The 14,577-nt window shown below is 38.7% G+C and overlaps 1 protein-coding gene across 7 annotated transcripts in view; it reads left to right on the top strand.

The window, feature by feature from the left end:
- rapgef2b (Rap guanine nucleotide exchange factor 2b) overlaps window positions 1-14,577 on the top strand; it is a 133,429-nt gene that overhangs the window by 46,222 nt on the left and 72,630 nt on the right. For 6 of the 7 annotated variants that reach the window (XM_055178621.2, XM_055178615.2, XM_055178610.2 and 3 more), the window contains exon 4: window positions 7,341-7,424. In XM_055178621.2, the coding sequence (XP_055034596.1) occupies window positions 7,341-7,424 (84 nt within the window). Of the gene's footprint in view, window positions 1-7,340; window positions 7,425-12,842; window positions 13,034-14,577 lie in introns of those variants that run through there. The other variant, XM_055178622.2, reaches the window with a different exon arrangement.

Below are 14,577 nucleotides of genomic sequence, written 5' to 3'. Positions count from 1 at the left end.
CATCCACTGTTTTATTAGACAGCTCACTCCTTTAAAACTCGGCACTAATAATAATCTTTGGGCTCTTTTGTTCTTCTGCTGATTTCCCTCAGGAATAAACCCTCCCACCACAACAGCCTCCCAATCGCTGGTGTCACATAGACAAACATGATGCTGTCTAAAGCGCTACACTACAAAGACCCGCTTTCTCTGTTTTCTTTTTTCAGAAGTACAATAATATCTCGCAGGGGGATCTAAAATTATTGTTGGAGAAGTTTTTTTTGTTTTGTTGCTGTGATACTTTCCATTTCTGATTCCTGTTAATGTGCTCATTACAGTACAGGTGTATTTTTTAACAAGAATTAGACTTTCTTCTTTTTTGTTGAAGTAAATTTTACATAATAAGTATCTAGGTGGATGATATCATATACAATATACTGTTTGTCTAAAATCCATATACGGTGCTGGTTAAAAGTTCAAGACTAGTAAGGCCTCCGCATACCTTTTATGCGTATGCGAGGGTCAGCATACAGTTCATTTGACACAAATTTCAACATAAGATTAGTAGGGTTGCAACAACGAATCGATTAAATCGATAAAAATCGATTACTAAAAGAGTTGGCAACGAATTTCATAATCGTTTCGTTGTGTCGCGTGACGCAAAGACGTTTAATAAATAAAAAAAACTTCAGTTAAGCGTGGAGCGAACACACTCGCGATGTGTCCCAAACCGCCTATTTCCATACTATATAGAAATGGAAATCGTACCTTTTTGCAAATAAAAAAAATCATGAGCTAAAAATAGGCTACGGTTATGGCAAAAAGTATTTTTAAAGGGCACATATTTAATTCCTAAAAAAATGTTATTTTGTGCATTTGGTATAATACAATGTGTTTGCGTGGTTTATGGTTAAAAACACATTATTTTCCACATACCGTACATTTTTGTAGCCCCAGATTTCACTCTCTTCCTGAAACAAATTGATTCGTGTACAAAACTCATTGATTTGGATGTGTCCCTGATTGGCCAGCTAATCTGTACGTTGTGATTGGCCTGATTACCTCTGACATCAGCCGGAAATGTGAAGCTCCTTACCATGTTTGAAAGATACGCTCACAATGCAATGCTGGCAGGAGTTAACTTACAGGCTGAGTCCGAAGCAGGAGGAATTATAATAATGTCAGTCTTCTCTACATCATCAATCTCAGGAAGTAAACTGTTTCCCACAATCCGTGTGTTAATTGTAGTCCAAGAAAAGAGATTTACGTTGGAAACGATAACTTGCGTCAAATGTAAAATCAGGAATCGGATAATTGGTGCTCTTTAAATCTTAAACTTTAAGTTTATTTCCAGGTTAATTTTTAGAAATTTTACAGTAATCTGTTAATATTTCTTAAAACACCTTTAGTTAACGTCTCTGTCGGTTCCTGAATGTTGCACACCGTCTGTATTTTGTATGGTTGTACAGTTTTAGTGAAGCTTCTAGTAGAATGACTTTGATCATTTGTCTCATCTGTCACACTGCTATGGCTGCTGTCATCCCACATTTCTGCAGTGAAGGACACTGAAACGAAACCTCATAAAAGCTCTTCATGTGTGCAAGAATAACTGTCGACTACAGGCAGCATTCACACAAAAGTCTGTGTTGGTTTGTTTGTGTATGTGCATGAGCGAGTGATGCATGTTGGTGAGTGAGTGTATGGGTTCAGTAGCGCTCTATAGTGGTGAGGGCGATCCATCATTCTGTACCCTGGTCTGATGCACACACACAGCAGAAGGGTTTTATCCTGAAGTATCCCCTCTTCTGATCGCTCTATATGTATTCCTGCTGGGATTCCCATCAGCCCGAGTCGCTGCAGGGAGTGAAGCCAGATGAGAAATGTAGACACTTTAACACAAACATAAGCACACTGGTGCCTTCACTTGATTTGCTAAGCTAATATTGCAGTGCTCAAAGCATGAAACGATATAGCACATGCAGAAGTTCATTTTTATTTGAAAATAATTTTCATTATCGAGTTATGTCTGTAATTTGCATTTCTCCTTCTTTGCCCACCATCTTCAATATATTTTATGTCCTTGAATTTATATTGCGTTATGGGATTGCACAAAAATATGTGTAATAGCTCAGTGGTAGAGCATTGCGAAAGGTTGTTGATCCCAGACAATGCACATATTGAGTAAAGGTATAAAATGTACATTGTAAGTCACTTTGGATAAAAATGTCTGCTGAAATATGTAAATGTAATGCTTCATTAGAATGTGGCAGAATAAAGTATTTTAAAACTTTTGGAACAGCCTTTGCACCTGGAGCCTAAAATGCCTACGTAGGCAACTTACTCGGTTTTGGAAGAGAGCCATAGTTCATTAGTGCTGCTTAATAATTGCTTTTGTGAATACACAGTAACACCATGTTCTTGTACAAATTCTTGTAAATTAATGTCCTGGCATACATTCTAAGACACCTTCACAATCTTTCTGTCATTTTATTTATTTTATTTGGCAGGTGGCTAGAACCATTAAAATAGTTTTATTATATTAAAAATAGCTTTAGTACATTTACCATGGAATATACTGTAGATAAATTGGGACAGGATAGATGGGCAGACAAAATGGACATGGATGGATGGATGGATGGATGGATAGATGATAGATAGATAGATCGATAATGTATAAATAGATGAATGGATGGATGGATAGATAAATGGATAGATGGATGGATGGATAGATGGATAGATAAATGTATAAATGGATGGATAGATGGATGGATGGCTAGATAGATAGATAAATGGATAGATGGATGGATGGATGGATAGATGGTTAGATAAATGCATGTATGGATGGATGGATGATGGATAGATAGACAGGTAGATGAATGTATAAATGAATGTATAGATGGATAGATAAATGTATGTATGTATAGATTGATGGATAGATGGATGGATGAATAAATGTATAGATGGATAGATAAATATATAGATAGATAGACAGATGAATGTATAAATTGATGGATGGATGGATGGATGGATGGATGGATAAATGTAAGTACGTATGTATGCATGGATGGATGGATGGAAGGATGGATGGATGGATGGATGGATGGATGGATGGATAGATACATGTATAGATAAATGTATAGATGGATGGATAAATGTATAGATGACGGATGGATGGATGGATAGATGGATATATGGATGGATGGATAGATAAATATATGGATGTATAGATAAATTGATGTATAGATATATTGATGTATAGATTGATGGATTGGTGGATAGATGGATAGATATATGGATGTATAGATAGATTGATGTATAGATGGATGGATGGATGGATGGATAGTTGATGTATAGACAGATGTATAGCTGGATGGATGGATATATGGATAGATAGATGGATAAATGGATGTATAGATACAGTATATGGATAGATGGATGTATAGATATAGGGATAGATAAATGTGTAGATAGAGGGATAGATGAATGTGTAGATAGAGGGATAGATGAATGTGTAGATAGAGGGATGGACAGACAGACAGACAGACAGACAGACAGACGTATAGATAGATTGATGTATAGATGGATGTATAGATGGATGGATAGTTGATATATAGATGGATGGATGGTTGGATTGATGAATAGATGGATGTATTGATAGATAGAGGGATAGATGGATGCATAGATAGAGGGATGGACAGACAGATAGATAGATAGATAGATAGATTGATGTATAGATAGATTGATGTATATATAGATTGATGGATAGTTGATGTATAGATGAATGGATGGATGGATGGATGATGGATGGATGGATGAATAGATTGATAGATGGATGTATAGATAGATAGAGGGGATAGATGGATGGATGGATGGATGGATAGTTGATGTATAGACAGATGTATAGCTGGATGGATGGATAGTTGATATATAGATGGATGGATGGTTGGATTGATGAATAGATGGATGTATTGATAGATAGAGGGATAGATGGATGCATAGATAGAGGGATGGACAGACAGAAAGACAGACAGACAGACAGACAGACAGACAGACAGACAGACAGACAGACAGACAGACAGACAGACAGACAGACAGACAGACAGACAGACAGACAGACAGACAGACAGACAGACAGACAGACAGACAGACAGACAGATAGATAGATAGATTGATGTATAGATAGATTGATGTATATATAGATTGATGGATAGTTGATGTATAGATGAATGGATGGATGGATGGATGATGGATGGATGGATGAATAAATTGATAGATGGATGTATAGATAGATAGAGGGGATAGATGCATGTATAGATAGAGGGATAGATGGATGGATAGATGGATGGATAGACCGATAGACAGACAGATAGATAGACAGACAGACAGATGGATAAAGAAAGATAAATAATCAGATATCTAGAGAAAGATAGATATAAAGACATATAGATAAATATAGAGAAGATCAGATTATACAAAGGTTGTTTTAAATGGCCATATTCTTTCAATCTCACTTTCTGTTCTTATTCCCTGCTTTCAGTCATTCCTGAGGGGCTTGACGTTGCTGCTGAGGGCTTGATGAGCATTTGATGAGCAGTGGAGCAGTGCGTCTATGACCCATTTCAGTCAGAGTCGCTGCGTTGATGGTGCAGAACATCCTCACGCTCGCTGTCTCTCCTCTCTCTCCCTCTGCATTCTGCTGATTAATAATTGAGAGTTTCGTTTTTGTGTGGTCGCGGTCGGGAAAAACGATTAAAAGTCGTGCAGAAGCGGCGCTGATGAAGGGAACGAATAGAGAAAGAGTGAGGAAAAAAGCAGGCAGGGCTCGTGCTGGGTTTTAGAGAGCGCGGAAGCTGCCTCATTAGTCCTATAGAGACGATGTAACGGCAAGTTGTTTGCGTGTGGAGGGAGTTTTCTTTCTTTTCGAAAGGGCCAGCTTCTAAATGTTTGTAGAATTAAGGGTGAGGAAATTGTACAGTGTCTGCAGTGGCTGCCAAATGACAAGGCCTTTAAAAAGGGTATAGTTTATAATGAGCACGGTCACCCAATATAAAATCTCAATATATACAGTATGTAGGCTTTTTATTCATATATAGGTTTTTTTTATTCACAACTTAAAAGTCTTCTGATTTTATTTTTTATACATTTACATTTAATCATTTAGCAGATGCTTTTGTTCAAATTGACTCACAGATGAGGCAAACAATGGAAAAACAATCAAATCAACAAAATAGCAATAGTGGATGAGTGCTCTGAAACTTGTCTCAGTTGAACTAAGACAGTAGCCGAAGCAATAAACACTTTTTATACAAATATTGTATGGGACAGAATTATATGAAAATAATAGATTTTTAAATATTTGTGCACTATGGTCTTAAGGCCCATTCACACCAAGGATGAAAATGGTAACTATATTATATTTATAAAATATTTTCACACCATAACTATAATGATAGCAATATAGAGGACCTATATCATTTGGATCACTTTCAAGTAGTGCTGGGCGATAATTCAATAACGATAATATTAACGATAAAGTTTTTCCAGAGAAAACGATAATGACTATTCGATAAGTGATCGATAATGTTTACGCACTGTGCGTAACGTCGCGCAAGCACTTCCGGATGCCGCACGCGGTCTTGGTTTACAATTACAGTGTCAATTAGACTTGAAGGAGTGAAGTAAGATGAGGCAAGTTATTCATTATAGGGCCTTATGATTTCCGTGATGCGGATAATGCGGACGGAATCACGGAATCCAAATGCGCGGAAATATTTTCCTTTTGTGTAATGTTGGACGCGCAAACCAGGTTCCTCAAAGCCCGGAACACAAAATAGATAGACAAAATTGATACAGTATACTGTACTTTCTTTCAGCGTCCGCCTTGCGCGCACACACATCCGCACAGCTTTAAAAGTATATTTACAGGACATTCACAACTTCAGGAAAGCTGAGGAAAAAAAGGAGATCCACCACTGCAGTGAATATACTGTATGAGTGTGCACTCCCATGACATCCATTTATCAGCGTGTATAACTCGTATATGTATAACACACGCATGACCACCGAACTAAGTTTTCTTTCTTGTTTAAGGGCTCAGTCACACCAAAAGCGTTTATGGCAGTTGCAGGCACCTTTTTTGAATGATATTCTATGGGCAGGGCGCGTTTGCGCGCTGTTTATGCGCGCCGAGCGCCTTGCGGTTTTCTGCCGCCTGCCGCGCACGCGTTTTTGAAGGAGCGCTGAGAGCGGAGGAGCGCCCGACGTCATTCGCGTCTTCCATTGTCCAATCGAATGAGGGGAGAGGCGGGCCTTACGTTGTGGCGAGGGAAGTTTACAGTTACTTTGAAGAACCGGACTCCACTCGCTCACTCTCTCCTGCGTGTTTGTGCTCCTCTTATCCTCAAACAAGGTCAGAGCAAGCACCCTCTTTTTAAAGTTTCTGCTAATATGACAGTTAACAGCAAAAGAGCGCTCACGCTTCAATATTTGATTGACAAGACAGCTGACTCGGTGGTTGCTTAGCAATATGAAAAGCCGCGCTGCACTGCTCTTTTTTAAAAAAGGCAGTGCGTCGCGCCTTGCGTTTGCAAGCGTTTAAAGCGCTTTTGGTGTGACTGAGCCCTAAGTGAACATAAACAGCTGGATGTTTATCAGTATATTGAAACTTACAGCAGTTTGTTTCAGGTCTTAAAGTGACAGTAGCCTGATCCATGTCAGCGATTTACTACTTGTTAGGGTTGTCCTGCAGCTCATAAACCCCTGCTGCTTTGGTTCTGCCACCTCATTCAAGTGTGTATTGACTGTTTTGACTCCGTGGCCGACATGTCCGGCGCTCATTGGATTACTTCTCTTTTCATATTCTTAACTTTTAACGCTTACTAGAAATGCAAACATGGAGCGCCACTCGCCGGGGGGCTTGAAGACGTTTTTTGGCATCTACCCAGTGTGCCTCAGAGACGTCAAATGTTCCTGACTGCTCTGTGACCTGAATAAAAGGAGTGTTAAAGGGGGCTGTGTGTCAGTGTTATTTCCTACACACACACACACACAAAACCAAGCTGTCAAATTGAAACCAGCATCACTTGCAGAAGGTTGCAAGTGGAGCAGAGAGGAAATAAACTTTCGATTGTTCTGTCTAGTGTTTTCCTATTGGGAATCTTCTGAAGATACCCTTTGTCTGCACATTGTGTCACAGGATGAAAAGATGACAAAGTGTTTACATTAGACAACAAATGTTATATGTGTCTGCATCAGCTGTTTTTGACCGTACTGCTAACCAGACCACATGTTATGCATAAGCATGTTTTGTTTCCTGTTGGACTCTGTGTGATATTTCTCTTGATTTTCTCTTTCTCATACAGTCCGGATGACATTGGCACATGCTGGTACATTCTTCTCTCTGGATCAGTTTTCATCAAAGAGTCCATGTTCCTGCCGCGGTCGAGGTATGTGTCCAACATACACTACACATGTATCGCTTCATTAGAGAACGCACCCTAAATGCCCTTTTCTTTGTTGACCTGTTCAATATACTGTAAGCAACAATTTAACCTAAGACAGACACCTCACAACTAGTTTTCAAGCAAAACCGGGAAAGTTTTTTTATGTGGAACAGAGAGTTTACATGATGTGGCGTTTTGGGGTCCTGAATTTCAAAATGCAAGTTTTGGAAACCTACGCCTTTGTCATGTTTAAAGTACGAAACGTGAATCTGTGATAACAGTGATGTCATGCGCATGTGTTAATTTAGTCTTTGTACAGACTATAGTCTATAAGGTACAAGAAGGTACAGAAGTTGACACTGGGACACTTTTGTACCCAAAAGGTGTATATTTGTACCTCAAAGGTGTACACTTGTACATATCTGTACAAAAATGGTACATATTAGGACCGTTTAAAAAGGTACCGTCCAAGTGACAACTTTTGTACCTTTTTTTCATGCGTTCATGCGTGAGTAAAACCCAAAACAACAATGGTGACCTACATGACTTTGTTGGTACTGCTTAAAGGGAAGGTTCACCCAAAAATAAAAATAATGTCATCAGTGACTCACCCTCATGTCGATCCAAACTCATAAGACCTCCATTCATCTTCGGAACACAGTTTAAGATGTTTTATATTTAGTCCGAGAGCTTGTTGACCCTTCATTGAAAATCTATGTACGGTATATTGTCCATGTCCAGAAAGGTAATAAAAACATCATCAAAGTAGTCCATGTGACATCAGTGGGTCAGTTAGAATGTGTTGAAGCATCGAAAATACATTTTGGTCCAAAAATAACAAAAATTAGACAGACATGTTTGCAAAGGTGTTTTTTTTCCGAACTTAGAGTGCACGTCTCCCTCAGCCTGTAAACAAAGGCCGGACGCACAAAAAAAAAACAGCTGGGGCGCACCAGATAACACGTCAGCCGCGTCACTGCAGTCATGTGACTTTAGTCAATGCTGAATAAAGTTGTAATTTTTGTTATTTTTGAACCAAAATGTATTTTTGATGCTAAAACACATTCTAACTGACCCACTGATGTCACATGGACTACTTTGATTATGTTTTTATTACCTTTCTGGACATGGACAGTATACCATACATAGATTTTCAATGAAGGATCAACAAGCTCTCAGACTAAATATAAAACATCTTAAACTGTGTTTCCAAAGATGAACGGAGGTCTTACGAGTTTGGAACGACATTAGGGTGAGTCATTAATGACATTATTTTCATTTTTGGGTGAACTATCCCTTTAAGAGTTTATTAACGCTTCTCTGAACAAATGTTACAAAATATTTCCACTTTATAGTCCAGGGTCACTTGTAGTGATAAATCTACTTCATCAGCCATCTAAACAAAACAGCTCGATGCTTTTGTCTTCTTTATTGTTTGTATTTATCGCTTTGTAAAAGAATGCGTATGTGCGCAGACGTGTAGTGTTTTTTTACCAAACAACATCGCCATCTACTGGCCTGATACGCATAATGCCACATTTTTAGTCGCTTTCATGGATTCGTTGTAACTAGTAATTTTTCACTACATCGTTGTAATGTAAATGTAGCCTAAATCAGAATAAAGAATGATCAGTATTGGAAAGGCGGTCCTGTATTGATGTACATAATACAAGTGGTTAACTTCAAATTACAATTGGATTACATAAACATGCACACTTTTAGTGAGGCACCTTGAAAACACGGGAACAGTAGCAATAAAACGGAGAAACATTTTTGACTTGGTGGAATTTAAAAAGCCATGCAAAAAAAAAAAAAACATTTCACATTTGGTTTGCAGTGGGAAAATGTCATTTTATCACCATGGCAATAAATGCAGCAAGTCTCTTCTCTCTCCCTGTTTTATTTGGTTTCTTCATGACTGCTGTGATGTGTGTCTTCTGTATTGGACTATGACTTAAGCGTACACTGACTAAAAAACCAACAGGCCAGCGGTGCACTTCTTAAACCGAGGAGTGTCCTCTCACTCACATACAGTCATTTTTTTCCCAAGAGGCACCTTGGCAGCTCCCAGCTCTGCAATAACATCATATAAGCTTTCTGTTGCACGTGTTGACGTGCATGATTTTCAATGTTTCGTTCAAGTGAAACAGTTCGTAGAACAGCTCTCTCATTAGAAAGTAGCTTGTTGAAACTTATCTTTTTAATGGCACCTGAAACACTCTCACTCTCTGCTGAATGCAATGTGAAAGTAGCTAATTGCATAGTGATTAGCATCATTAAAACTGTAATGTTTTGTGAAGTGTTGGCAGAAGTCAGAGTTGAGGTGCCATTTGAAAATGGCAGCGCTGGAAGCACCTGGTACAGCGCTTTATCTGCCAATGCTTATGCAAGACGAGAGCCGCAGACTTAATAATCATCAACAATACTTTCTATTGTTACAAATTCAGTTTATTCTGAGTCTTTAATAGATGCTTTATTTTTAACTATTTCCGAACACAAGGCTTGGAAAACATCAACTTTAGTTCTTGAAAAAAGTGCTGTTGCAGTACCACAATACATTGATGGTAGAAGGTAAAAAAAAACTGTGATACTTTTAATATGGTGGTACAGGCTGATACAGAATGTACAGTGGTGTTTACATTCCACTTTATATAATTTTGTGGTATTACCAAGGTGCTTTTTGACACATCCATATTTTTTGAACAGTCTGAAAGTGGAGCATGTTATAAATTTCATGGTAACACTTTACTTCGATGGTCCCCTTTAGACATTGTATTAAAGGGGTGGTTTACCAAAAATTCAGTTCTGTCTTTATTTACAAACTGTCCTAAACCTGTATGAATTTCTTTGCTCTGATAAATAAAAAGGAAGATATTTTTAGCAAAGTTTATAGCCAAATCGTTTTTTGAGCACCTTTGACTTCCATAGTATTTTTCTTTCCTACTATGGAAGTCAATGGTGCTCCTGTTTCTTGCTTGATACCAAATACCAGTCATTAGATTATTAGTAGTCTGTCTGATTAATATCTGCTAACTAGTGTTGGGCGATACACCCCATTTTGAGATTGTCCTATCGTCAGCATGTGAGATCGCTGATACATGATAGTGGGGGCGTGGCATTAGTTTTTTTTTCCTTTCATTTTTTACTTATTTATGACAAGTCACTTGATTGATGGACAAAAAAGGAAGCAAGGGCAACACTGTCATGACCGCAACCTTCTTAAAACTGAAGCCATTAATCTGAGCGTGGAAAAGCCCAGGCGCTCTAAAATGTCCTACATGCCAGAGAGCAGGAACAAAACACTCACTATTTTTAACCCTCTGAGTGCTAACAACCTCTTTAGTACAAGGAAATGTCAGCGTTTTACAAGGTTGTGTGAGGAAGAGTCCGAATCATGCGCATTACAGAAGAGTCGTGCCGCGCACATTCGGGTCCGAGCAAGAGTCCAAGATGAGCGCATTAAGTCCAGGTGCATGCGAGAAGGAATCCAGGTGTGTTACAAGCTCTCTCACGCAAGGTAATACACACAAACCGTCAGGTCGCGAACGTGTGTGTCGCCAATGTTCCGGCACAAACTGCAAGTCTGGAAAAAATTTGCATGGTGTTCCTGCTTGCAAAAAGGGAGTTTGGGAACTTATAGCAGAGCACAGATGACCACATGTTTGCTCGAGACGAAGGTAAAGCTAATCTTTTACATTATAGTGATGACCAATCAGTTATCTACATTGTTTTTGCGTAACGTTTTGGTATCAGCTCGGGTCGCTTGGAACCCCAACTGAAGTGGTACTAAAAAAAGTATCGGGTACTATGTACTGCACCCAGTGGAAAAGCTCACAAAAGTAAGCTGAACCAAACCGTGGGGTACTATGTAATAGAAAAGCGACATAAGGGCGCACTCACACTATCCAAACCAAATCGCGCTCGTAGGGCCCTATAATTTCCGCGACCACGGAATCGCGGACGGAATCGCGGGATTGGCAGATTAACTCGGAATCTAGTGTTAACGCGGAATTTCGCGGAATTTTGCATATTTTGAATAAAATTCTGTTTTTGTGTGGTAGAAGAACGTATTTCTGGGGGAAATGCAGAATGGCGTAAGTAAATCTGGGCAACACACCCCCTCCCGTCGTTTCAGACCCCCTCCAAAACACTGAACCATGCGAAGCGACTCGAGCACTAAACAATGCATTGAATTGAGTAGTGTGTGTGTGCGTGCGTGTAAATGCATGTTTTACAGTCATTAAGTAATCGTGTTATCCCCCTTTTCCCAAAAATCATTTACATTTTAATCATTAACATTAAAGGCACAGTCTTTTTATGACTAAAATAACAGTAAAGGGTAAAAAAATAATTGCCAAAAATTAAAACAGATAAAACGGAATTAGCAAAAATTAAAATGGACAAAACGGAATTTGGGAAAAAATAAAACGGAATTTGGGAAAAAATAAAACGGATTTTATAGGGCCCTACGCTCGGGCACGTTTGACCCCCTCAAGCCTGGTTCATTTGACTAGTGTGATCGCTCTGTACCGCACCCGGGCACGGTTTGGTTAATTGTTCCCTGGGCGGCTTGCAGCGGTGGGATGGAGCGGTGGGCTAAGGCGTGGAAAGCTATGGTTTCAAATAGCGATTCAAAAGGAGAGACGTCAATTGCGCGACAACTCGCCTTCTTAAAATCCTTCTGACGCTCGCAGCAGGGTTACCTGAATGTTTTAGCTGCACATGTGACAGTCCAACTAAGCAATTCAATGGCATGTGAGAGGGCTGTGTGAGTACAGTGTGAGTGCAAGCTTATGCGGGAGTAGGGAGGGGGGACGATCGCGCTGGGGTATGGTTTGGATAATTTAAGTGCGCCCTAAAGTGCACTGTCGAAAAAAGTGTTGTAATGTTGGCATGTTGACCACATGCAAAGAAACTGTGTGGTTTTCCCATGGAAAAGCCTTGCGTTCTTCCCTTAAGTGATATGCGTTGCATGTACTTCATGAGAATTTAATCTGTTGCATTTGACAAGTGACTCTGCAAGTCACTTTCTCTTCATGTTTTAACATGCCTCCTATGTTTCTCAGCCACTATTTCTCGACTTTGCATGCAATCCACACAGCCAGAAAAAAAATTATTGTAACATTTGACAGCTTCATAAATTTTTGTACATAAATCGTTTTTATTTTTTGGCTTACTATGTACAATACAGATCCATAGTAAATGTAAGTAGTAAATTAAATCTCTTTATCTGTACTTTTGATAAGTTTATCTGTCTTTGGTTCTGCAAGGATCTCTTACTCTCTCTTCACTACTTTGTGTTGTGAGGTCACACTGTTTGTGTGTTGAGGTCAGACCCTCCCTCTTGGCTCAACAGGAAGAGGAATGATGGCAGGAATGTTGGCTTCAGTCGAACACCCCTAACTCTCAGTAGCAAGAACACATTTCCCAGCGCGCATACGCTCACGTAAGATGAAGACGGTAGACAGCAGAGCTTGTTATGGGGATTATCATGGGGTGTTTACAAAATCACGTTGGTGTTTAGTTTGTTAGCAAGGCGTGTGTGAATATTAAGTGAAGACCTTGGATAAAATTTTTGTGGATTTGATCTAACATCATTTTCTAATCTTCAGGTAAAGTCTTTTTTTACATTTTATAAACATGCCTTAAAACAGAGAGAGATTGGGGCAAGTTGTCACACTTTTTATACTGTTTCTTATGGTAGATCAAATTTTATTGACACAATTTTAGCTATACAAAAGCAAATACATTACATTTATTTAACATTTAAAATGTTTGAAAAATGTAAATAGTAAAACAATTATGCAGTTTATAAAACAGCAAAAATTAAAAAAATTAATTAGCAAAAATATCAAACAATTGTTTTAAGCAATATTTAAATGAATAAGTGCATTAATTTTAATAAATTAATCAAAATAGATTTTGCTCTGAAAGTCTCAGTTTGATTCACTTTTTAACCCAACATCTATGATTACTTGCAAAACATAAATATGTTAGAATTACTTAAGAATTAATGAAGCTCTTTTAAGAAATCCCACCTAATCTCTGTCTCCCCCTTATGTTAAAATGACATTTAAAGTAAGGAGTTTAATGATTGTGTCCTGTTTGTATATTTCATAAGAATAAGTAATCGTGCAAAGTGTCAAGCTCAACCACTGATGCCTAGCGTGATATCATGCGTCAGATCTAATAATAACTGGTCTGAATTGCATTGTTTTTGCAATGCCATTTGCATAGCATTCCATTGCTGCGTATCTGCGAGGCTTTTTAGCGTTCGCTGAAGCGTTGCATTGGAATCCTGTTATTGCATTACGCATTCCACTGTACTTCAGCATATCCCTAAACACTCCGGCGCACAGACTTTTCCCATTTGACTTTCCCACCGACGGCACTTGCGTAACAACAAGCCTTTAATCTGTACTGCCCTTATGATGGGAGGGGGTTGAATAAAGGGTGATTATTGTCTTTGGAGACCCATGCGTTCCATGCTACTGTTTTTCACGTAGACCAGGAATGTTGTGTAGTATGGAATGTAAGGTGTGTGTATGAGTGTCAGGAGGGGGGGTTGGCGCTTTTTTCAATTCTCTTATACTCCTTGCAGATAATATTTGAAACACAGAGAGAGATTAAAAAAATGGTATTGGTATAAACAGCAAGCCAGAGGTCTTAATCTTAGATTTGTATTTGGCTAACTGTAAAGCAGGATTAAAACACAAGGCTCATTGTGTGTGGTCCTAGAAGTAAAAGGCTGTCCCACCTGTTAGTTCAGATATCATTTTGTTACTATATCTGCCAGCTGCAACTCTACAGCAACCCATGAATATAAAAGTAGTGATTAAATGTCAACAGTAACAATTATTTAACAATTTGAAGAGCTCTGATGCAAAACCCTGTAAGTGTGTCTGACATGTTTTTTTTGTGTGTGTAAATGAGCATTTTGTTTTATTAGATTCATAATGGATTCTGCCAACAAAGCGATATTTCCTGAAGGCCTAAGGCTGGGATTAAGAAGATTTGAAGCAATATTATTTGATGAACCTCATTTTTAATCTTATGATCAATCTCATTATTGACAGAGGTTGCGGCGTTTAGGGTATTTGCATCTGAGCTCCTCATTTATTAACTATTTTGTGTTGGGGTGTTTGTTTATACTAAT

This window comes from Misgurnus anguillicaudatus, chromosome 16 (assembly GCF_027580225.2).
Source record: "Misgurnus anguillicaudatus chromosome 16, ASM2758022v2, whole genome shotgun sequence".
NCBI lineage: Eukaryota > Metazoa > Chordata > Actinopteri > Cypriniformes > Cobitidae > Misgurnus > Misgurnus anguillicaudatus.
Note: the sequence above shows the minus strand (reverse complement) of the source record. Positions and strands in the feature narration are given on the sequence as shown.